Source organism: Ovis aries, chromosome 3, assembly GCF_016772045.2.
Source record: "Ovis aries strain OAR_USU_Benz2616 breed Rambouillet chromosome 3, ARS-UI_Ramb_v3.0, whole genome shotgun sequence".
Lineage (NCBI taxonomy): Eukaryota > Metazoa > Chordata > Mammalia > Artiodactyla > Bovidae > Ovis > Ovis aries.
The window spans coordinates 207,895,999-207,922,040 of NC_056056.1; the positions used below are offsets into that span (position 1 = coordinate 207,895,999).

The 26,042-nt window shown below is 44.3% G+C and overlaps 1 protein-coding gene across 1 annotated transcript in view; it reads left to right on the plus strand.

The window, feature by feature from the left end:
* EM4B (EM4b protein) overlaps positions 1–19,234 on the plus strand; it is a 55,011-nt gene extending 35,777 nt beyond the window's left edge. Inside the window, exons 8-21 of the mRNA XM_042247593.1 lie at positions 1,548–1,862; positions 5,736–6,044; positions 6,170–6,487; positions 10,780–10,872; positions 10,946–11,260; positions 12,476–12,790; positions 13,148–13,189; positions 13,277–13,591; positions 13,844–13,876; positions 14,432–14,569; positions 14,948–15,052; positions 15,316–15,360; positions 15,922–16,068; positions 18,946–19,234. Of these exons, the coding sequence (XP_042103527.1) occupies positions 1,548–1,862; positions 5,736–6,044; positions 6,170–6,487; positions 10,780–10,872; positions 10,946–11,260; positions 12,476–12,790; positions 13,148–13,189; positions 13,277–13,591; positions 13,844–13,876; positions 14,432–14,569; positions 14,948–15,052; positions 15,316–15,360; positions 15,922–16,068; positions 18,946–19,091 (2,636 nt within the window). The 3' untranslated portion in view covers positions 19,092–19,234. The remainder of the gene's footprint in view (positions 1–1,547; positions 1,863–5,735; positions 6,045–6,169; positions 6,488–10,779; positions 10,873–10,945; positions 11,261–12,475; positions 12,791–13,147; positions 13,190–13,276; positions 13,592–13,843; positions 13,877–14,431; positions 14,570–14,947; positions 15,053–15,315; positions 15,361–15,921; positions 16,069–18,945) is intronic.
* Positions 19,235–26,042: the final 6,808 nt, after the last annotated feature.

Consider the following 26,042-nt stretch of genomic DNA (forward strand, 5'->3'; position numbering starts at 1 on the left):
AGCCACTGGGGAAACCCAACAACGCCTACCTAATAGCAATGCTGTGTGGGAAATTAAACTTATTTTTAATATGCACTATTTATTATCACAAAACATTACCTTTAATTTATATTTGCTTTACTATTAATATCTCACTGATTAGCATGAAGCTAAGGGACTCCTATTTCATGAATTTTATTCATCTACACATTCATTCAATAAATACTTATTAAGCAACTATCATGGTGTTTAGAAAAGGTTCTCCATATACATACTAGTTGAATCTTGTTGAATGAGTGCATGCAATATGTAGGCACTCTCCTAATAGAATCACAGGGTAAATAAGACATGAAAAGTCCTTCCTCTAGTAATACTTTAATTCAGGTAGGGTTTTTTTTTTTTTTTTTGGTGTGTGTGTGTATGTGTGTGTGTACACATTTGTAGATGTCTGTATGTCTGTTTTTATATTTGTTATTAGATGCAGGGAGTGATAAACCAGTAAATATTTAAAGTTATTTTAGAAGACTTTATGATAGCTTTCATTACCATTTTTATTTTTCTCTAGAATGTTTAAAATTTTCTTTTTTATTTATCAATCAGTTCAGTCACTCAGTCATGTCTGACTCTTTGCGACCCCATGGACTGCAGCATGCCAGGCTTCCCTGTCCATCAACAACTCCCGGAGACTGTTCAAACTCATGTCCATTGAGTTAGTGATACCATCCAACCATCTCATCCTCTGTTGTCCCCTTCTCCTCCTGCATTCAATCTTTCCCAGCATCAAGGTCTTTTCCAATGAGCCAATTCTTCCCATCAGGTGGTCAAAGTATTGGAGTTTCAGCTTCAGCATCAGTCTTTCCAATGAATATTCAGGACTGATTTCCTTTAGAATTGACTGGATCTCCTTGCAGTCCAAGGGACTCTTAAGAGTATTCTCCAACACCACAGTTCAAAAGCATCAATTCTTCAGTGCTCAGCTTTCTTTATAGTCCATATCTCACATCCATACATGACTACTGGAAAAACCATAACTTTGACTAGACAGACCTTTGTCTAGCTTCCCTGGTGGCTCAGTGTTAAAGGATCTACCTTCCCGTGAAGGAGATGCCTGGTTGATTGATGGGTTGGGAAGATACCCTGGAGAAGGAAATGGCATAACTTACTCCAGTATTCTTGCCTGTGAAATCCCATGGACAGAGAAGCCTGGCAGACTACTGTCCATACAGTCGCAAGAGAGTTGGGAACGACTTGGTGACTCAAAAACAACAATGCAGAACTCTACAAATCAGAAGGTTAATACCAATAGGACTTGGGTAATATCATCTGTCTCACACTACTCAGTAGAGTAATATTTCCTACTTTTGCCTATTTTCAACCTTATTATTCTTATTTCTGCTATAAGATACCAGACTCAGGTGCTTGCCAGAGTGCGAAAACTCCGTGTCTCAACCAGCAGGCTCTGCAGCCTCAATGGAGACTCAGGACCCGAAGACTCCTCATCCCTACCACCCTGTCCCAGGCCCCTACATCCCCGTCAACCCCTCATTGTCTCCTTTCTCTCTCCTCAGGCAGCAGACAGCTCCGCCTGGTGGACGGGGGCGGTCCCTGCGCCGGCAGAGTGGAGATCCTTGACCAGGGCTCCTGGGGCACCATCTGTGATGACAGCTGGGACCTGGACGATGCCCGCGTGGTGTGCAGGCAGTTGGGCTGTGGAGGAGCCCTCAATGCCTTGCAATTTGCTGGATTAGGTCAGGGATCAGGGCCCATCTGGCTGGATGAACTGAACTGCGGAGGAAAAGAGTCCCACGTGTGGAGGTGCCCTTCCCAGGGCTGGGGGCGGCACGACTGTGGGCATGCAGAGGATGCTGGGATCATCTGCTCAGGTACAGTCAGTGCATTGTCCATGGGCTGAGAAAGTAGAAAGTTCCAAGGAAGTTGGTGTCTGATCATGGATAGTCATAGAAGATGACTGAGTTAGGGAGGTCTAGACGTCTACCCGTCCTCCCTGAGGGCACGTTTATCTGTGAGGATGGGCTTCACTTCTTCCCTCTTGTCAGTCTCTGATACTTCTTCTCCAGTGATCTTACCTGACAGAGTTTAATCTATTATTTCCAATTATAATTGATCTTCATAATTTTTATATAATTTTTGGAAGAGTGAAATACTTGCAAATCACCACACACACACCCCTTTGCACAGTGAACCCATAGGAGGGAGGGACAAGAATGACGGTCCACCTCCCTGGGTGGAGTTGTTTCTGTAGTTACCCTATGACACACTATTTTGCACTAGGTCAGTAGGAGTAGAGGGAGGCACAGGGGATATCATTAAACAAATCAGAAAGCAATTTAGGCATTTATGCCAAATTTCAAGTTTCCTTTGCAAATTTAAATGTAAATATTTATAGCCATTTGGCTAGTAGGACCAGAGAACTGTGGATGAAATGCTCCGAGTCATAGCTTCTCCTTCCATTGTTATTAGAAAAGATTCTTTGTCCATGTTTTCTTTTAAGACATCAGCATGAACCAAAACTTTGAAAGAACACTTAGCTGTGCATTGACACATCAGTGGTAGAGATAATGAAATATTGATTCTGTGCTTTATAGTAAGAGATTGTATAGTTTATACCTGATGATTTCAGTGATATAAGAGGATTACGCTTGGGAGTTTATTTGATAGGAATAGAAGTAAGGGGACAAATATAATTTTTGAAGAAGCTGGAAGAGAGTTATCATAGCTAGGAGGGATGGAAGGGCAATGGGAGCTGACAAAGTCACCTGTGGGGTTCTCTGAGCAGCACTGAAGGTCCAGGTGTGGTGTGGAGGATGCTACGTGCGCCTAAGGACACAGGATGTCTGTACAGCAAGAGACCAGACAAGGATAAATCTGACCACAGTTTCATTTTGTCTTTATTGCAGTTCATTCATATAAATAAATGGCCCTCTGGAAGGGCAATTTCCCTTTCTTTGATTATCCAAGTCTCTCATAAACATTTTGGAGGGCTTTAAACTGTCTACTTGTTTTTCTCCTGCACTTCTAAAAAGATAAGGACATTGTTTTACTGTGACTTACATTCCCAACATCGGTCAAAATTCCTGAATATAACAGACTCTAAAAAGGTGCTTGTATTTGTAATAAACCACATGAAAATAGATTCTCAATATTACCCTCAAATAACATCCTCCTACTTAAATATCAGACCGCTGCAGAGGATTCAGATACAACTCCCTTGTAGCCTCTCCTCACTCTGCATTTCATTTCCCAATCAGAGGTTCTATTTCTGGGCCTCTAGGAACCCACTCTCCTTGACCTTTGCTGTACCTTGATGGAAAGGTCGCACTGATCCCCTCTGGCTTTCAGAGGGGAATGGACAACCCAAGGGTCGAGGGCAGGTCTGGTCTTCCCGGAAGATACTTGATCTTTGTGGATCTCTGAGAGGCCACATCCCTCACCCAACAAGGATATTTCCTACACCTCAGGCCACACAGTGCTCTGTTCCAGTCAAACCAGCAGGAATCCGGAGTGATGGGTGAAGAGCCAGAGGGTCCAGGGTCAGGTCAGGCTGAAGGTCAGAGGGCTGAGAGTTGGTCTGGAGGCAGATGCATCACAGCTACAGGGAGAAGAGAGGAGGCCACCTTGGTCAGAGGGAGAGAAGTAAGGATGTGATCTACATGAACAATGATGAAAACCCACCTGGTCCCTCAGGCTCTCGTGGTTCCCTGGATAAAACCAGCCCCAAAGCTATAACAGTGAGATAGTCTTTGGGACAAAGGGCCCTAAGCAGAAGCTGAGATACAGAAAATCAGGGCTCTCCCAGGCTCAGGCATAGGGGCAGAGAGAATCCTTTCCTGACAGCCTGGCCCCTGAGGTCCCTCCTATGGCTCAGGTTGATGTTTCTTTTGCAAATGGACTAAACCTGGAAAATGGGGGCCAAAAGTGTTTCAGCACTATTTATCGAACAGTCTGTCCTCTCTAATGATATAAAATATCACCTTCTTCAAATACTAAATTTCTGTGTGTGTATGTCTTTGTGTCTGTTAGATATTTATATTCTGCCCCATTCTCTCTATTGTTATATAAGAACATGGTTGGTTTTATTATTTTTAATAACTTATCCCTTCACATCATCCTTCTAGTTCATAAATTTTCTTGCAATGTTCCCACACTTATTTTTCCATTTGAAAGCAAATATAAAGTAAAAAAGAAATAATAATAATTTGTATTGGGAGACTATCCTGATGTGTATAAGCCTTTGTTCTGAATATATTTGAGTGTCTAACATGTGTCAGGCTATCTACAATAACATGTAAGCAATATTTGTTCTTCCTAAATTCATAATCTGGTGGGATTAATACAGAAACTGACAAGGTGTTGAGTAAAAATTATTTAATTAGAAAGAGTAGCCTGTGACCGAACTCCCCATCAGACCAGTTTGATCTCTTTCAGTTTTATATGCCATCCACTCCCAGTTTAATTTATCACAGATCCCACCTACACTCCACTCCTACAGAAGTTCTTCTGTGTCAGAGTCTCCTTTCCATCCATTTGTAGCTTTTACGATTGTTCTCTTTGTCTGTAGTTGGTAAAATGGGAAAGGGTAGCAGGGTTAGGTGGCCAGATGGGAGGAGCACAGTGGATAAAATCTGTCAAAAACTTGGACAAATATTTTCCTCAAGTCTGTCTATCTTTCATCCATATTGAGGTTTTTGCATTTGGAAATCTCTAAATTACAAATGGCTTTTTTGCTCTCTGCTCTCTTTCTCTCCCTCTCCTTTTTTTTTTTTTTAATTGCATGCTAGCTGTTTAAATAGGAAAGGAATACGCAGTTAGCATATATGTAGGATTAAAATACATTAAATTATCATCATTTCTTAGTATTTGCTAAGATTCCCATGTCTTAGATCCCCATGTCTAGTAGAAAGTAATCAAACTCGGCTGATTTGCCTACTCCCACTGAAAACTCATTCTCTCCCTTGATAAATCCTAGGCTTTCAAGAAAGATGGCTAGGACCAGCCTCTCGCTCTTCTATGACTCTCTGAACTTTCTTAATATTCAGACTCATCTATGGACAACTTCTTTTCACAATCAAGTCACCTAAGAAATCCCAGGAATCTTTCATCATGAAGAATTATGAGAAATATATGTGAAATCATAATAAGCTTGTTATAATATACAAAAATCATAATAGACTTGTAGACTTGGTATGATGTCTAGTTTTCCTCCCATGAGCCATAAGTCTGTCTACAGTCTAGCCTGAATTAATAGATATCCCACTATGAGGTCCCCTGTCTTCAGTGACTTGATTATTGGCTCCTGAGAGAAAACTGGCCAGAATTCTAGCTCCAGAAATCTCAGATGGCCTTCTAACCTTGTCTGGCTCTTAGTCCTCTAAACTATTGAATCCCATAAACCTACTTCACTCTGAGTTAGTTCCACTCTGTGCTCAAGTCTGATGCCTGCTGCAGTGCAGTTTCCTTGGGTCTTGTTTCCAGGTCCCTAGATGAGGAATTCTCATCCTAATCAACCTCAAAATATACATTCTTATTGACTGCAAATTTTTCTGGGTTCTTTTTCATAAACTTGCTCATGAAAATATTAATACAATTCTGACTCTAACTGTCAAATTCTCTCTCCATGCTCCACTCCTAGAAATGAAACGCTTTCACATCCTTGCCTATGATGTGCTGTTTCCAATGCCAAGCAAGGACTATGAACACTCACAGGGTTTGTTGCTGCTGTTGATTGTTCCCCTTAGGATTTGTGCGTCTGGCTGGAGGAGAAGGACCCTGCTCAGGGAGAGTAGAAGTGCATTCTGGAGAAGACTGGACCCCAGTGTCTGATGGAAACTTCACATTTCCCACTGCCCAGGTCATCTGTGCAGAGCTTCGATGTGGCAAAGCTGTGTCTGTCCTGGGACATGTGCCCTTCAGAGAGTCAGATGGCAGGGTCTGGGCTGAAGAGTTCAGGTGTGAGGGGGAGGAGCCTAAGCTCTGGTCCTGCCCCAGAGTGCCCTGTCCAGGAGGCACATGTCACCACAGTGGAGCTGCTCAGGTTGTCTGTTCAGGTGAGATGTAGGTCAGGACTTAACCTCCCTGCACACTGTGTTCAAGTTTTTGTTTTTCTTCCCCCTTCTCTGTTCAGGTTTTTTTAAAAATGAGATTTTGCTGACATCCTGTCTTCTTCTACCAGTGTATGCAGAAGTCCGGCTCATGACAAACGGCTCCTCTCAGTGTGAGGGGCAGGTGGAGATGAACATTTCTGGACGATGGAGAGCGCTCTGTGCCTCCCACTGGAGTCTGGCCAATGCCAATGTTGTCTGTCGTCAGCTCAGCTGTGGAGTCGCCATCTCCACCCCTAGAGGACCACGCTTTGTAGAAGGAGGAGATCAGATCTCAACAGTCCGATTTCACTGCTCGGGGGCTGAGTCCTTCTTATGGACGTGCCCTGTGACTGCCCTGGGTGGTCTTGATTGTTCCCATGGCAACATGGCCTCTGTGATCTGCTCAGGTAAGAGAGGGGGGAAAGGCTACTGGTACTCGTGGAGTGAAATGTTCCCAAGAGCAGAAAGTGAAGGAAACATGGCTTAAAAAATCAGATATTTCATGGTGAAATATGCTTCTTCTCATTGTTCATTCATTTTTCAGGTCAGGGCAAGAAATGTGAAAGGGAATAATATATTTTTAAGCAGCATTATTATTTACAAATAATCATAGAAAATAATGTACAAACAATAAGTATAGACCTCAGTCATGATCCCCAACCCAGATAAGCCAAGAGAACACTCCCAGCACTACAGAGTCACTGTTGCCTCCCAGTAACTATGTCCTGTGTCCTCTCCAGTGAAAACAGTTTAACTTCTACTATCATAGAATATTCACTGGAAGGACTGATGCTGAAACTGAAGTTCCAGTATTTTGGTCTTCTGATGTGGACCAAGTCTCTGAATCTGGGAAAGATTGAGGGCAGAAGGAGAAGAGGGTGTCAGAGGATGAGATGGCTAGATGGCATTACTGATGCAATGAACATGAACTTGGGCAAACTCCAGGAGACGGTGAGGGACAGGGAGGCCTGGCATGCTGCAGTCCATGGGGTCGCAAAGGTTGGACATGACTGGGCAGTTGGACAACAACAATAACAACAACCATAGGATATTTTATTGATTTTTGAACTTTATATAAAATCATGCAGTATGTTTCTTGTGTGTCTCACTTCCTTGACTCAAAATTATGTTTGGGATTCACTCATGATGTTGTTTATAGCAGCTGACTATTCATTTTTATTACTGTAGAGTAGTTCTTCGAATGATCACATGACAATATACTAACCCATTTGACTGATGGTAGAGAGTTGAATTGTTTTCTGTCCTTGACTATTAAAAATATGATGCCACAATTTACCAGGACAATGGCTTTGGGTGAAAATCTATGCTATTTATTTAATCCTTGGTCTTTTATTTTCATTTTCTGAATGGTACCGTGTCCTTAGATGAGCAGAGTTCTTAATCTTAAGGAAATATAACTTACTAATTTTTCCCGGTATACTTAGTACTTCTTATATCCTTTTGAAAAGAACTTTGTTTACTCCAAGACCATAAAAACATTCTTCAATAGTATCTTATAGAAATTTACTTTGCTCTTGCATATAATTGTATATTCCTTCTGAGATTGATATCTATATAACATAAGGGTCAAGTTTCATATTGACATCTAATTGACTCAGAATCATTTTCTGAAAAGATTTTTGTCTCCACTGTGTGCTACCTTTGCCATAAGGAGAAGGGCATATGTGTCTAAGGCTTTCTTAGACTCTCTGTTCTATTCCATTGTATCATTTGTCTATCCTTGCACAAATACTATATTTTCTTAATTATTGTAATTTTAATTTACAAGAGTTCAGTTCAGTTCAGTTCAGTTGCTCAGTCATGTCCGACTCTTTGCAACCCCATGAACTGCAGCACACCAGGCCTCCCCGTCCATCACCAACTCCCGAAGTTCACTCAAACTCATGTCCATCGAGTCGGTGATGCCATCCAGCCATCTCATCCTCTGTCATCCCCTTCTCTTCCTGCTCCCAATCCCTCTCAGCATCAGAGTTTTTTCCAATGAGTCAACTCTTCACATGAGGTGGCCAAAGTACTGGAGTTTCAGCTTTAGCATCATTCCTTCCAAAGAACACCCAGGACTGATCTCCTTTAGAATGGACTGGTTGGATCTCCTTGCAGTCCAAGGGACTCTCAAGAGTCTTCTCCAACACCAAAGTTCAAAAGCATCAATCTTTGGCGCTCAACTTTCTTCACAGTCCAACTCTCACATCCATACATGACCACAGGAAAAACCATAGCCTTGACTAGATGGACCTTCGTTGGCAAAGTAATGTCTCCGCTTTTGAATATGCTATCTAGGTTGGTCATAACTTTCCTTCCAAGGAGTAAGTGTCTTTTAATTTCATGGCTGCAATCACCATTTGCAGTGATTTTGGAGCCCCCCCCCAAATAAAGTCTGACACTGTTTCTACTGTTTCTCCATCTATTTTCCATAAAGTGATGGGATCAGATGGCATGATCTTAGTTTTCTGAATGTTGAGCTTTAAGCCAACTTTTTCACTCTCCTCTTTCACTTTCATGAAGAGGCTTTTTAGTTCTTCTTTACTTTCTGCCATAAGGGTGGTGTCATCTGCTTATCTGAGGTTATTGATATTTCTCCCGGCAATCTTGATTCCAGCTTGTGCTTCTTCCAGCCCAGCGTTTCTCTTGACATACTCTGCATTTCCTTCTCCAGGGGATCTTCCCGACCCAGGGATTGAACCCGGGTCTCCCACATTCCAGTCAGATGCTTTAAACTCTGAGCCACCAGGGAAGCCCATATAAGAGTTACCTTATATTAACTAACTACGTTGCTTTTCTTGCCATCTGTGTTGGTCATTCTTGGCCTTTTACATTTTGAAAAAATTTTTGAAATTAGTTTGTTATTTTTCACCAAAAGAAACTTCCTAAATGTATTTTGATTGAGATTATATTTAATCTACCAGAAATTTGAGGATGATTGACTTCGACAATTTTGAGTCTCCCAATTCATTGACATGAGATATTCCTCCATTCACTTAGGTCTATCAGAGGTTTTGACATATTTTACTAGATTTTCTTCTAGGTATTTCACATTTTTAAAATTATTTGTATTTCTTTTAGTGAAAGTATCCTAGGAATGAATTCTTTCAGACTTATTTTCACCTTTTAATTTTTTTTATTTTGACCTAATTTAAGACCTGAAAGTTGCAAAAATAATATAAAAATTCCAAGATGACTTTTACCTGGATCTCCCAATATTAGTATTTTGCTGTAATCTTCTTCTCTTTCCCTCTCTCTCTGTCCCCCTCCTGCTCAATTTCTCCATAAATATGTAAAATCTTTCTGAATTAGGTTGCAATCATGATGTCCTTTTATCCCTAAGATAATTCTAGAAATTTCCTTATTAACGAAAGTGCAGTTAAGTCCTCGGCTGACTTCAACCCCAGATGACATCTAAATGCAACTACATGAAAGATCCCAAGACACAACTGCCAAGTTGAGTCTTTCTCAAATAACTGGCCCAGGAAGACTTAAGAAAATGAAGAGCGTGGGTATATATATATATATATATATATATATATATATATATTGCTTCAGAGGCTGTTTTTTATAATTTGTTATACAGCAGTGTAATCAGGACACTTAGTATGTGGCCAGCACTTCTAAATAGAGGTCTATTTGTCCTATGACTTTCCACTTTGTTGATTCTCCATTACACTGAGCTAATGTGCTGATATTCTCATTCTTTAGTTCTTATTTTCAACTAGTAAGTTTTTCAGCTCTAGAGTTTGTATTTGTTGTTGTTGTTATCATTTTTTTTCATCAGGGTGCATATTTTGTCAGTTAATTCCATGGGCACCTTAATCGAGGCTCTTTAAATTCTCTGTCAGGTAACTCTAGTAGCTGAGTGTCCTGGGGAATTGTTTCTAATGTCTACATTTCCTCTTGGTTTCTCATGAGATCTATTTTCAATAAATATTTTTTAAAATGCAGACACTGTAGATGACAAATTGTAGAAATACTTCAGAAAGTGTTTTATTTTGCTTCTTCTATTTAGGGGTAGATTTGGGGACAGACAGATTTGGGGCTTCTCTGGGGGCTCTGCCTGCAATGTGGGAGACCTGGGTTTGATCCCTGGGTCAGGAAGATCCCCTGGAGAAGGAAATGGCACCGCACTCCAGTACTCTTGCCTAGAGAATCCCATGGACGGAGGAGACTGGTAGGCTGCAGTCCATGGGGTTGCAAAGAGTAGGACATGACTGAGCGACTTCACTTTCATTTTAGGAACATAACTTATTTAACTCATTCTTAGTGCTTAAGACAAAAATTGTGGCACTGTCAGAAACAGAACTCTTCATAGCGAAGGTGAACACTACAGTTATGAAAATTTTACAGCTGTGTTAACCTGGGATTCCCTAAAGTCTCAGTGGTAAAGAATCTGCTGGCCAATACAGGAAATACAGGAGATGACATTTTGATTCCTGGTTGGGGAAGATCCCCTGGAGGAGGAAATGTCAATCCATCCCAGTATTCTTGCCTCGAGAATCCCATGGACAGAGGAGCCTGGTGTACTACACTCCATAAAGTCAAATAGAGTTGGAAACTACTGAGCAACTAAAGTGCAAAAACTGCTATGTCACATTTTTCTTCTCAGACCCCACTGCTTGTCATTATTTAGTTTAATTATTTTCCTGTTTTTCAATCACCAACACCCTGATCATTGCTGTTTCTTCAGGAAACCAAACCCAGGCGCTGCCCCAGTGCAATGACTCCCTGTCAGAACCAGCAGGCTCTGCAGCCTCAGAGGAGAGCGCCCCCTACTGCTCAGGTGAGGGTCCCACGGGACAGAAGACCCTTTACAACCCCGTCACCGCCCCATTGTCCCATTTCTCTCTCCTCAGACAGCAGGCAGCTCCGCCTGGTGGACGGGGGCGGTCCCTGCGCCGGGAGAGTGGAGATCCTTGACCAGGGCTCCTGGGGCACCATCTGTGATGACGGCTGGGACCTGGACGATGCCCGCGTGGTGTGCAGGCAGCTGGGCTGTGGAGAAGCCCTCAACGCCACGAGGTCTGCTCAGTTTGGGGTGGGATCAGGGCCCATTTGGCTGGACGACCTGAACTGCACAGGAAATGAGTCTCTTGTGTGGAGGTGCCCTTCCCGGGGCTGGGGGCGGCACGACTGCAGACACAAGGAGGACGCGGGGGTCATCTGCTCAGGTCAGCACTCCACACTGTCCACAGGCTGGGGGAGGGTGGGGCCCTGGAGGACGGGGGTCTGAGCCCTGAGGGAGAGATGCTGAAAGGACCAGAGAAGGAGGCTTCCTCCCGTGGAGCCTGTCTTTCCAGCAGATGTGAGGACGACGTGCTTTCACTTCCTCCTGCATCAGCTGAGATTCTGGTCCTTTCTTCTCACCAGTGTTTCCTGACAGAGCCATTTCTTACAGTTAATACTTGAAAGCAGGGCTCATTTTGCAGTTACTTGTGGTAGTAACATCTTGAAATCCTGGGCTTCCCAAGTTGCCCTAGTGGTAAATAACCTGCCTGCCAAAGCAGGACATGTAAGAGATGTGGGTCCAGTCCCTGGGCTGGGAAGATCCCCTGGAGGAGGGCATGACAACCCAGTCCAGTATTCTTGCCTGAGAATCCCATGGACAGAGGAGCCTGACATAGTGAAAGCTCAGATTTTTCCTTTACAGTTCTGTTTGCTAGGAGTCTGAAGAGAGTCTCCGTGGGCCAACATTCCAGTGTCCACAGGGCTGTGTTCTTCCTGGAATCTCTGGGAGGACTCCTTTCCCAGCTTTTTGTGGTTTCTGTGTGGCCTCATTTCTTGGCTCAGAGCCGTCTTTATTCTTCTTCAGACAACAGTGCCTCTTCCAACCATTCTCCCTCTCTCACATTTCCCTTTGACTGGAGCTGGGAAAGATGATGCATTTCTCAATGTAGTGAGTTTAAAGATGTGTTAGGCGGGGCTCACATAGTTAATCCTCAATATTTGAGCTCTATCTCTCCATCCCAAGGTCCTTATTAATCACATCTGTAAAGTCCCTTTCGAAATGTAAGGTAACTGTCACAGGTTCTGGGATTAGGCTGTGGACATCTCTGGGGGTCCGTTATTCTGTTGACCACCTTGCTGTCCACATCACATTCTGTTCTTTTAGAAGTTTTGTCAGGAAGCAGGAATCAGCTCCTGTCACTGCAGGTGCCCAAGTTGGCCTTGCTGTCTGTTCATATCTACATTGTTGTGGTAGAAATAGGTATACAGACATTAATGGACAAAGGCAGGTGAAAGGGAGGTAGAAGTCAGTCTTGTCACCCAGTGGGCATCTCCTCCACTGAGTCAGGGATGTATGGTCACAACTTCTAGGGGAGAGGAAAACCCAGAGCACTGAGTGGGGTGCTCACTGTGTCCCATCTCCTCCCTTTCAATCTTAGAGTTCCTGGCCCTCAGGATGGTGAGCGAGGATCAGGAGTGCACTGGGTGGCTGGAAGTTTTCTACAACGGGATCTGGGGCAGTGTCTGCCGCAGCCCCATGGAAGACATCACCATGTCCATGATCTGCAGACAGCTTGGCTGTGGGGACAGTGGAAGTCTCAACTCTTCTGTTGGTCTCAGGGAAGGTTCTAGACCCCACTGGGTAGATGGAATCCAGTGTCGGAAAACTGACACCTCTCTCTGGCAGTGTCCTTCTGACCCTTGGAATTACAACTCATGCTCTCCCAAGGAGGAAGCCTATATCTCGTGTGCAGGTGACTTACTGTCTGTTTCTATGTCACTCCCAACCATGTAGGATATCATTAGGATGATTTAATATTTTCAGATCTAATTGATGGGTTTTGATTGAATCTACAAAATGTAGGTGTATGTTTGTATTTGTCTCTGTGTCTGTTTGTTTGCTGTTGTTATGGGAGCCTGGTAAACTACTAATTAGATAAAGTAATTTCAACTGCTGATAAGATGCAGTGACCCTCTCAGTCAAGTAGATGGTAAAGCTTCTGTGGTCTCTTGTCATTTGACTGTGACCCAAAACCTTAGATACTCATGTTTGGGGACAAGACCTCCCCCAGCTGTCCCTGAACTATAGCTTCCCATTGTTGCTTCTGCAGGGAGAAGACCCAAGAGCTGTCCAACTGCTGCCTCCTGCACAGGTATGTCAGCCCCGCCCCCTCCCTGTGGCTCCCAGGGGCTCCTTCCTCCCACCAGGGGAGTCACAGGAGGGGCTGCTGCCTTTTCAGACAGAGAGAAGCTCCGGCTCAGGGGAGGAGACAGCGAGTGCTCAGGGCGGGTGGAGGTCTGGCACAGCGGCTCCTGGGGCACCGTGTGCGATGACTCATGGAGCCTGGCAGAGGCCGAGGTGGTGTGTCAGCAGCTGGGCTGTGGCCAGGCCCTGGAAGCCATGCGGGCCGCGACATTTGGCCCTGGAAATGGGAGCATCTGGCTGGATGAGGTGCGGTGCGGGGGCCGGGAGTCCTCCCTGTGGGACTGTGCTGCGGAGCCCTGGGGGCAGAGTGACTGCAAGCACGAGGAGGATGCTGGTGTGAGGTGCTCTGGTGAGTGAGGGGCTCGGGGTCCACCCTTGGTGAGCTGGGGCATCGCGGGGGCAGCGGGTTGGGTCGGGCATGGTGGGGAGTTTATGTTCAGACATCCTGGGTGCTGGGGCTCTGATCTAGGGCAGGGGAGCTGGGAGGACTGGACACTGATGTTGTGGAGACTGAGGGGTGATTTCAGGCTCAGGAGGGGAAAATGGGCTGCCCTGCATTCTGGCCAATCACCCTGCTCCAGTCTACTCTTTTTCTTTCTAGGTGCAAGGACAACATTGTCCTTAAATACAGCAGGTACTGTGGTCCATCTGTGGGTAGGGGAGAATACTCAAATACTGGGGGCCTGTTCTGTGGGCTCTCTGACAGCTCAGGAGAGGAAAGATCCTGAGGAGCCCTGGCTGGTGGGGGAAAATCAGGGCATTATGTTTGGGAAATCCCCTTCCTTGGTTCCTGAGGTCAGAAGGTTCTCATGTCCGAGGTCCAAGTGAGTCTGGTTCCCATGGAGCAGATTCTAAGGATCTCCCACCTGCTCCTGAGTGTTGCTGCTTATCAGTGAGGTGCAGGTCACAGGACTGTTTGACACTGTCTCCTGAAGCCCAAGGAGAAGAGATGAGCTGAGTCCTCAGAGGCTGTCCCGGCAGGCATCTCCCTGACAATCCCCAGCTCTGCCTCAGCTGGAGTGGAGTTGACTCATTTCAGGATGAGACCTGGAGGACCCCAGTCACTGTCAGTGCACTTGTGTCTGAGGCTGGGACGCCATTGTCCGGAGCTCCCTGGAAATGCTGGTACAGGGGGTTTCTCTGTGCCTCTATGTGACCTTCTCCACAACCACTTGCCTTGTTCTCCTAGGGACCAGAACAACCTCAAATCCCCTCCCTGGCATTTTCTCCCTGCCTGGGGTCCTCTGCCTCATCCTGGGGTCCCTTCTCTTCCTGGTCCTCATCATCCTGGTAACTCAGCTGCTCAGATGGAGAGCAAAGCACAGAGGTGGGCTTCAGGGGGAACTGGGGACCAGGGAAGGTGTGTGAAGGCTGGAGATGGGGCAGGTGTGAGGAGGGGAACCTGGCCCAGGTCTCTGTTCTTAGTTACAGAACTCCATGTGCTCCATGCTAAACTCTAAAGTCTGAGTATACAGAAGTTCTTAGGACTGGGGTGTGAACTCTCATAAGTCATGGCCACTCCTATGAGATCAGACAGGTTCGGGGCTGAGCTGTGGATTCAGGTCAGATAAGGGGAGAAGGTGCTGACATGGTGCATGGGGTGGGAGGTTAAGCCAAGGCCCTGGCAGCCCCCACGTGAGCACTGGGGAGATGAAGGTGGGCTGGCTGGATCAGGGTGTCTGGGGTGGCTTCTCTGACCTTCTAGGAGATCTCTCAGCCTTATCCAGCTATGAAGATGCTCTTGCTGAAGCCGTGTACGAGGAGCTCGATTACCTTATGACTCAGAAGGAGGGTCTTCTGGGCAGCCCAGGTGGGTGTCTCTGTCTGCCCTCCTGGTACCTAGGGTTGTTACCACCCACTGGCTGTGCAGGTCTTCTCAGCATCTTCAGACCCTACGCATGCCCCAGGCTCACAGAGGTGGCTCCTCCAACGTGGTAGGATGGCCTCTCATAGCCCCGAGAGCTCCCAACCTACCCTGCAGGAGTCAGGCCTGTCTCTTCTTAGCCTTAACACAGGTCCTGTGGGTGTGGGAAGGTCATTCTGTGTGTTGTGTGATGTTTTTCTCCACTTTAGGCTTCCTGTCAGATGGTGAGGACAATGACTCCAGGTCTGCACCAGGTAATAGAGATGGACCTGCCTCAGCTGGGCTTTGGGGTTTCCCTCACAGAGACAAGATGCAAGGGGAACAGTCTTCCTTTGACGGACCAGAGGCATCCCTTGGACGGAAGGGGTCCATCCTTCCCCTTCTCCGGCTGTCCTGTGATGTCTCACATTGGGGCTGGGCTCTCTGTGTCCAGAATCACAACAGGCACAAAATGTTTTTAAAAATAACATCTGGAAAGCACAATTTGTCAAAATACTTTAGTAATGCTCAATGGTATAAGAGTTCCTTTGAGAAAGATCTGTAAAATCATGTTTTGGCTTCTGGATACTTCAAACTGAAACATGGTTTTAGAGAAAAAAATCTTTTGAAACAAGGTTTGTTCCCAGGGATGGGGGAAGCCTGGTGGGCTGCTGTCTATGGGGTCACACAGAGTTGGACACGACTGAAGCGACTTAGCAGCAGCAGCAGCAGACTCTATTTAGCGGCTCGGAAACTCTGAATGAGAAGGGATCTTAGGTATTTCCCAGACCCACCCACTTACTGTGGTTTCATCTGACCCCTCCCTCTGCCCTCAGAGGCCCCAGATCAGAGGACTGATGCCCCTGGTGAGGATTATGATGATGCTGAAGAGGTACCAGTGCCTGGGGCTCCTCCTGCCTCTCAGGGGAGCAAGGAGGAAGTGCTCCCAGAGAAGGAATATGGGATGAGGTCCTCTCAGAAACGTGAGTGGTGTTAGCTGATCTCCTGCAATCTTTTCTTTCTGTCCTGGAAAGGGTTTATTTGAGCTCCTCAATGCCCAGCCTCTCTAGAGTTTCAGATTTGGGTAATCATATGCATTTGATGACTCAGATGGTAAAGAATCTGCCTGCAGTGCAGGAGACCTGGGTTTGATCACTGGATGAGAAGATCTCCTGGGGAAGGGAATGGCCACCCACTCCAGTATTCTTGCCTGGAGAGTCCCATGGACAGAGGAGCCTGGTAGGCTGTAGTCCATAGGGTCACAAAAAGTCGGACACTACTTAATGTCACTTCACTTCTCAACCATATGTTGTGTTTAATGCTGTCACACTCCTTGGCTGTGAGGACTCACTCTACTTTTGGCAATTATGTATCTATACTGCAACATCAATTTTCACTTTATATGTAATATGCTTGCATGAGAATTTACAGATTAGGGCATTTCCTGACAATCCAGTGGTTAGGACTCTGCACTTTCACTGCTAGGAACTGACTTCAATCGCTGGTCAAGCAACGAAGAGCTCACAAGCATTGTTCAGTGGCCAAAAGAAAAAGAAAACTTAGAGATTAATTGGGCATATATACAAAATCCAAAAATAGAACAAATATTTGATAACACCTCTGTGCTGTCTTATACATGAAAGGTAGCTAGAGATTTTTAAAAATGTACTGCAGTATTGAATTTGTGAGGCATTCTGATAATTTAAGGTGAGCTCTGTTTATTTGTCAGCACTAACATGTACAAATCTATGATACACGGTCAGTCAGTTCAGTCCCTCAATCGTGTGCGACTCTTTGTGAACCCATGGACTGCACCATGCCAGGCCTCCCCATCCATCACCAACTCCCAGAGTTTACTCACATGCATGTCCATTGAGTCAGTGATGCCATCCAGCCATCTCCTCCTCTGTCGTCCCCTTCTCCTCCTGCCTTCAATCTTTCTCAGCATCAGGGTCTTTCCCAATGAGTCAGCTGTTCGCATGAGGTGGCCGAAGTACTGGAGTTCAGCTTCAGCATCAGTCCTTCCAATGAATATTCAGGACTGATTTCCTTCAGGATGGACTGGCTGGATCTCCTTGCAACCCAAGGGACTCTCAAGGGTCTTCTCCAACACCACAGTTCAAAAGCATAAATGATACACAGTGGCCTTAACATAAAGACGATTAGGTGGGTCATGGACTCAGAGTTTGAGTCCACAGTCAGCTAAAGTCAACTGTGTGGATCACAATAAACTGTGGAAAATTCTGCAAGAGATGGGAATACCAGACCACCTGACCTGCCTCTTGAGAAACCTATATGCAGGGCAGGAAGCCACAGTTAGAACCGGACATGGAACAATAGACTGGTTCCAAATAGGAAAAGGAGGATGTCAAGGCTGTATATTGTCACCTGCTTGTTTAACTTATATGCAGAGTACATCATGAGAAATGCTGGGCTGGAAGAAGCACAAGACAGAATCAAGATTGCCAGGAGAAATATCAATCACCTCAGACACGCAGATGACACCACCCTTATGGCAGAAAGTGAAGAGGCAATAAAAAGCCTCTTGATGAAAGTGAAAGAGGAGAGTGAAAAAGTTGGCTTAAAGCTCAACATTCAGAAAACGAAGACCATGGCATCTGGTCCCATCACTTCATGGCCAATAGATGGGGAAACAGTGAAAACAGCATCAGATTTTATTTTGGGGGGCTCCAAAACCACTGAAGATGGTGATTGCAGCCATGAAATTAAAAGACGCTTACTCCTTGGAAGGAAAGTTATGACCAACCTAGACAGCATATTGTAAAGTGGAGACATTGCTTTTCCAACAAAGGTCCGTCTAGTGAAGGCTATGGTTTTTCCAGTAGTCATGTATGGATGTGAGAGTTGGACTGTGAAGAAAGCTGAGCACTGAAGAATTGATGCTTTGAACTGTGGTGTTGGAGAAGACTCTTGAGAGTCCCTTGGACTGCAAGGAGATCCAACTAGCCCATTCTAAAGGAGATCAGTCCTGGGTGCTCATTGGAAGGACTGATGCTAAAGTTGAAACCCCAATGCTTTGGCCACTTCATGCGAAGAGTTGACTTATTGGAAAAAGTTATGATGCTGGGACGGATTGGGAGCAGGAGGAGAAGGGGACGACAGAGGATGAGATGACTGGATGGCATCACTGACTCGATGAACATGAGTTTCGGTGAACTCCGGGAGTTGGTGATGGACAGGGAGGCCTGGCGTGCTGCAATTCATGGGGTCGCAAAGAGTCGGACACGACTGAGCGACTGAACTGAACTGAAAGTCTAATTACTCCAGATGGTTCAGTAGCTGAGAGAAGATACTCATTCTCTGGAAAAAAACATTTTTCCATCTGAGGGCCCATGTGGTCCCTGGGGAGGGGCCTCTGTGGCTGCACCTGTTATAGTATTTGTGGACATTTGGGAACAGGAGTCAAGTCAACTAAGAGCAGAGCTGGTTTGTGATTGAGGAACTCAGGTTTTCCTTTCTCCACTCTCTCATTGTGATTTCACATCTGTCTGTTGTGAGAGGAGAGCATTTAAATTCATTGTTATGATTCTTACCATTCCTGGGCATCTCCTTGCTGATTGTGTGGCCTGGAAGCAGGTCTTCACAGAGCTCCTGTGTGAGCACAGGTTTCCTGTGATGCAGGGTTTCCACATGCACTGAGGCCCCAGAGACCACACGGACCAGATCCGAGAGGACAACCTGGGTCCATCCTCACTGTAACTGATATGAAATAGCCTGAGCCTCCTGCCCACACCTGGGTCCCAGGGATGCTTTGTCATCACCACACGCTTAACTTGCTTCCACCACATTTTCTTGTCCCCTTGTCTCAATTCTAATCATACTTCTCTTTCCTCTTTCAGGCTCTTCTCTAAATGTTTCTAGAGAAGAAGCTAATACTGGGGAAGGAGAAGAGAGCCCCTGGCTGCTCCAGGGGGACAAAGGGGACCCTGAGTATGATGATGTTGAACTCAGTGTCCAGGGAACATCCACAGTGACTTTCTGGTGATGTTGTATTAAATATGAGATGAAGCCTCAGATATTCTAATTGCCTGTATTTCAATGCAGTAATGCTGACCTCTAATTGTGTTACATGAAAATTGCTCAAAATGAAATATTCTGAATAAAGTAACTTTTTTGCTTTGTTGGTAATTTAGCAAGTTCCATATCAGATGCTTTTAGATGATTGATCCTCAAACACCATTTTCCTCAAAGGAAATACACGATGAGGGCATTGCCCTGTTTTCTCACCTCCTTCAAAGGCTAATGAGGTCATGACTTTGCCCAGGATCACAAATGCTCCAGGTGACTCTTAGAAAAAGAGTCTAAACTTGGTTCACATTCATACCCTCCTTCTTAGCAAGATGAACTTCTCAACCAAAAACTATAGTCAGAATCTGAAAGTAGTTTTATTTTATTTGGTGGGAATGTTTAGGACTCCAGGCCCTGGAGACCGCATCTCAGTAACTCTGACTAAACTGCTCTAAAAAGGCAGGAGGGCAAGTCAGGCTACACATGAGTTTGCAACAAAAGAAGCAGTCAGGCTGAACATCAAAGATTGGGTACCAAGTTAAGGAATGTAGCGTTCTATGTGTGGGAAGATGCAAGCCTCTGGACTCACTGGATTCATTCCTTCCATATGCAGCTCAGCTATCTGGGGCCAACCTTGTTTCCCTATTCACCTTATGGAGCGGCAGATGGCTGCTTCTTGCATTCCCCAGCTCCTCAGTAATCACCATGGGGGGTGGCAGCATCCCCAGAATCAACGTTTTGGGAGCCCTCGCTTACATTTGGAGGCCAGAAATCACTGATGGCTGTGACGTTTCTTGTTTATTGATATGGCAGGAAATATTTTCATTTCACAAACTAGTGGGAGAAAACTAATCCTGTGTCTTTCCTGAGATGTCACATCACCCGTTTTTAACCTGTTCTTGGGCACTAGAGTTGGGTGTGAGTTTCAAAGAGGGAAGTTGGCTGGTGGGAGAGAATGGATACAGCTTTCCTTATCCTGAATAAATTTTCACAGGCCAATTAAAAATGTAACTTGGCACAACTATTTCTTCCTTTTTCATCTCTCATTCCCTAGGTTACTTTATCTGTTTATTCCTCAAGCTGATACAGACTCCTCCTTGCTCTTCTCCCATGTCTAGTTGGTTATCAAATCCTTATAAATCCATTCTTTCCTATCCATCACTTCCTACTATTTCTTCAGGATGCTGCTATTTCTTGTCTCTCCAGTTATCTCTCCTTGTAAGTGAATTATATCAGCTTACATATCTCTTCAAGCTGATGGAGGGCATATTGGTGCTTACCCATACCTTGCATCCAGGTTGGACAAGAGGGCAAGAAAGACCTAAGCAGATGCACTAAAAGGGATGTAGACAGAATGATCAGGAACCTTAGTCTACTTGTTTCAAAGATGTGGATGGAGGGGTCTGATATGACTAAACTCTTAAAGGAAGAATTTCAGACTAATGGGCTTCTCTGAAAACATACTGTTTCCAGATTGCTTAAATCTGGCTACATGATCCTGCTGTGATTCTTGAGGGCAGAGAGAGCTGTCACGTAGGAGTGCCTAAGTCAAGATTACACTTACCCACCCACCCCTCATTCCATTGTGGACATGTGGAGAAGCTGCTGATCTAACATAAGACCTGAGAGTGGTGGCCTGGATGTGAGCTGAACCCACCCAGTAACTTGGTTGATGCATGATCTGGAGCCCCGATCTACACTCATGCCTTCAGTCCTCATAGTTCTAGGCTGTGCTTGGGGATGGGAAGATGCCCAGGGCTTCTCCCAGTGCAGCTCACATGGCCGTCCACCATTGAGACGAGATGAAATAAATTACATTTGATGAAAGAAATAAAGTACATCCAACAAAAGTTCAGTGAACTCCAAGAAAACACAAATACACTATTAAACAAATTCAGGAAGAGAATATGTGAACAAAACAAGATTTTTTTAAAGTATTTATTATCATCTTTGTCACTGTTTTTAATTTTTGGTTGCACCCGGTCTTTGTTGCTGCCACTGGCATTCTCTAGTTGTGGCGAGCAGGGGCTACCCTTCTCCGTGGCTTCTCTTGCTGTGAAGCACAGGTTCTAGACACGCAGGCTTCAGTGTTGCAGAATGCAAGCTCATATTTGTGGCTGAAGGGTCCAAGAACATGGGCTCAGTATTTGTTGTGCACAGGCTGAGTTGCTCCACAGAATAAATTCAGATTTTTTTTTAAAACAGAGATAGAAATCATAAAAAAGGAAGTAAACACGGAGTTTACTGATGGCTTAGTGGTTGGGATTCTATGCATTACTACTGTGGCTGGATTCAATCCTGGTCAGGGAACTGATATCCCTCAAGCTGTGCAGTGAGGCAAAGGAAAAAAAAAAAAAAGGAACCAAACAGACAAATTAACTGAACAGAAATTCTGTTGCTTAAGATTACAGTAAATGAAATGCAGCAAAATGAAAAATGCTACAGAGAGCATCAGCAACAGCAGAAGAGTCTGTAAGGCCGAAGACCAGACAGTTGAGTTACCCAGCCAGGGGACAAAGGACAAAAAAGAACAAAAAAGTGTGAAAGAACCTGTGTGAACAATGGGATAACATTCACAGGAACAACCCACACATTATTGGAGTCCCAGAAGCAGAGGAGAGGGAGAAAGGGACAGAGACTGTACTTAAAGAAACAATACCAGATAAGTTCCACATCTGATGAGATATAAACATCCAAGTTCATGTAGCTAATAGGTCATCCCTTGGAGTTCGTTCAAAGTTATCGTCTCCAATACACAGTGAGGGAATTTTAGAAGCATCAGGAGAAAAGCAAATGCTCACAAAAGAGAAATCCCCTTAAGAATATCAGTGGATTTTTGAGAAGAAACCTGTCAAGCCAGGAGAGAAAGGGATGATATATTCAAACTGATGAAAGTAAGCCTGCCAGCCAAGAATACTTTTTTCAGGAAGGTTGTCTTTCAGAAATGAGGATGAGATAAAGACATTCCCAAACAAACAACAGTTGAGGGAGCTCACCAACACAGGTTTACCTTACAAGATTGCTGAGGGGAGTTTTTCATGCTAAATGAAGGATGTTAATTATTATATGAAAGGAGTGAAAATATACAACAAACTTGTAAACCTAAATATGTAATCCCATTCGGAATACTCTAACACTGTAATATGGTAGTGTGCTAACCAATTAACTCTAGTCTAAAGGAAATATGAAAATAACTATAGAGAAAAATATTTTGTTACTGGATATACAATATAAAGAGAGGTAAATTCTGACATCAAATACAGAAAGCATAGGAGGGGATAAAAATGTAGAGCTTTAGTATGTGACTGAAATTAATTTGTTATCAGATGAGTATTATATAGACTGTGTCTATGTGCATTTTTCTTGCTCAGTCTTGTCCAACTTTTTTGACCTCGTGGACTGTAGCCCACCAGGCTCCCCTGTCCATGAATTCTCTAGGCAAGAATATTGGAGTGGGTTTCCAACTCCTTCTCCAGGGGCTCTTCCCAACCCAAGGATCAAATATGGGTCTCCTGCATTGCAGGCAGACTCTTCACCTTTTGAGCCACCAGTTGTATCTATGAGATGTTTCAAGTGAGCCCCATGCCAACAAAAATGTAAAAACCTACAGTAGATTCACAAAAAGTAAAGAGAAGAGAATCAAAGTGTGACATTATCCAAAATTATCAGTTCACAGTTCTAGCGGTTGTGCAGAACAGTTGAGTTGTCCTGGTCTCTTAAAGCACAAGAGGACTTTCCTTACACATCATGAAAGACTAATTAGGACTTTTTTTTTTTAAGCCAAAGAATTCTTTCTGCAGGTCATATCCTCCCTTATGCCAAACAGACAGTGCAGCTATACTTTTTAAATTGCAAGTCTTCTTCCTGTGATATTCTTGTGTGGTTTTATTGAAAAACTGCCAAATGGTAAATCATACAAATAGCCTTTCTCCTCTGTTGGTTCTGATCAAGACTTAATAAGAAGCCACATGTTAGTACGTTGTGGTTTGTCTTGTGTATCCTTAGAGATAGAGATCTGCACCGTTTGTTGTGACATGTCGGTTGATGATAAGCTCCTTCTTGAAAATCAAATGTTACCTTGGTAATTGCTGAAAACATTTGCCTTTAAAACAAAAATATCAGTTAGCTAAATGATTTCTTCAAAAACAGTTCTTTATATTTGTGATAATTTATTTTAAATGTCTGGCACAGTGCCATTCAATCATTCAATAAACATTAGTTGAGCATCTATTAAGTTACAGAGACTGGAAATGCAGAGCTTATACACAAGTAGAGGCCTCACTCCAATCCTGGGCCCTGGCAGAGGCCTTGGTTAGCATGCCCAGATGGGGAAGGAAAAGAGAATCTGTTCATAGACTTAGATGTTAAAGGAGGAATGCATTTTGCTGTGTTTCTAGTGTTCTTAGGCTGGTCTGCAGGCTGGACTCAGCTGCACCAAAGTTCCATGTGCAATAGAGCAGCAGTTCATAGAGTTCAGCCTTTGAATCCTGAATACCACTCCAGTGGCACTAACCTTGGGTTTAAGATTGACCACCCACAAGAACTGAATAGCTCAGGAGTTGGTACATCAACTGTGGGCCAAGGTGGATTAATCGTGAAGCTAATGAGGCTTCACCTTCAGGGCCTCTCATTACACCAGCCCCTCCAAGGCCTGGAGGCAGGGAAGGGCCCCCTAGCACTGTGCTCACAAGGACATAGGTTTTCAGTGAGCCATTTTCTTGGGTTGAGGAAAAGAAGCAATTCAGTAAGATTATTTCTTACCCAAAGGTGAAAAAAAAGTTAATTAATTTAGTGCATGAGCACTAAATCCAGGAATCATATTTGTTCTGGAAATCAAGGAGAAACTGAAGAGGTTTAGAAAGAACATGCTGTCTTTTCATTAGTACAGTATTGGTGGAAGGGTAAGAATAAGATCAACAATTAACTAACTCAGAGGAAAAGGGAGCTGTTTAAAAATGAAGGTCAAGATGCTAAGGGTCAAACTGAGAAAACGGGAGCCTGACTGTCAGCGCTGACTGGTGTAAAGGGAAAAGGAGATGCCGCAGGGGTGGGTGCTCTTAAACAGAACTTAGATCTAGCTGTTGGTCAGTCAGACACGGTGCCTGGGAACCAACCAAGCCCAACAGGGGAAGCAAGGTGAGACCTGAGGGAGCAGCTTGGGATGAGCGCACAGAAGGAAGAGGAGATCCAGGAAAGTACCTGCTTCATGTGACAGATTTTGTCTTTTTTTCAAGTCTTCTTTCTTCTTTGTATCCATCAGAAGAGACTCTGCTCTGCTGCTGGAACAAGTGACCCCCAAATCTCACACACACACACACACACACACACACACACACACACACATGCGCACACACACATTCATCACAACCTACAGATGTCTGTGGTCAGTGAGGCTCTTGCAAATGCACCATCTGGAACACACAGCTTCTGGGGCAGGAAGAGAGAGACTAGAGTTACACTTGGGCTTTTCATGCCTCCACTTGAAAGTGACGCAGGAGACACCACCCACGTTTCATTGGCCAGAATGGGTCACTGAGGACTAGAAATAAATCATTTGATGAGCATTACTGTCTATCCACACCCTTCAGTGTAACTCTTGATAGCGGTGCTGTCAGTTTTTTCTCACCTTGGAGAAGCTTCTGAGGTACAGCTTTGTGCAGAAATTGAATGTGATCTGGTCCACCGCGAGTGGGATTTGAAGGCATTGTCTGTTTAATTGCTTCATCTGGTGTGTCTCTGACTCCTCACTCCACTTCAGCCTGTGCTGAGTGGGATTAGTCACATCTGTGTCTCCACTGTCTCCGTCTTCTCTGAGTTTTCACTAACTGCGGGGTTATTTTCAGCCTTTGTTCTTTCATTCATTTCTTTAATTATCCAATATTTCTTAAGCTGTTACTATGTGTGTTTACTTGGCCTTAAAGAGACATTGAAGAATAAGACACAGTACTTGCTCTCAGGAAGTTCCCACGGTGGAGATAGTAAGCAAGTTTTTATGGACTAAATAGACACAGCAGTAATTTTGGGCTAGAATGATCAGAAAGAGCTTCACAGAGGTGACAGCTCTGTGCATTTAAAAACATGAAGATTTAGAAGCATCTATTTGTAGTGGACTTGAAAATGTGTCCTTCAGAATTTACGTGTGCATAAATGTAGTATTTTCTGTTTTTTATAATTGATTTAATCTTGCTCACCTATGAGTAGTATTTGTATAATTAAATTTTTCAATAAAATTAACAGACTCTCTCATTTAAAATGTGGCCTTCAACTTAATTCAGTAGTAATTATCTCGCTGATTCTAGGTTCCCTGCCAAAATTGGTTTTTCAACAGATATGTTCACTGTTTATCCCCCCAGGATGGTGTCTGGGACAAGGGAGTTTCTTACTCTCCAGTGGCAATGGGGAAGCATCCTTGGTCTGCATGCTCTCCATATGGAATCAGCCTGTCTTTGATTTAGTAGCTTTGATCTGTTCTGGTTTCTGGACATCAGAAGCTGGGCCTGTGGAGAAATGAATGAGGCCAACTCAGTGCCAAGCACTTTGTTAGATATTGCTGATCATAGACTGCAAAGTGCTGAACAAGGATGATGGGCTGGGCCTCAGCCAGCTCATGACCTTGTGCCTTCCTTCATGCCCTTGTGATTAAGTGGTCATTGATAAAGGAGCCTTTACTAAACCTTGTAATATCCATGCAAGAAACACAGATGATGAGGTGAGTATCCATTGTTTGGGTGTGTCAACCCAGACCCTCAGCAGTAAAAGTATGGGGTCCTAACCACTGGACCACCTGCCAATTCCGTAATGTTGTATAGATAATTTTTAAGTCAAAACTGTATTGTATTTTAGTCACTCTGATTGGTCCTGAGGAAATGTCACTTGTGCAAGGATGTTTAATTATTACCTTCCTCAGAAAACAGATGAATTTAGTCTC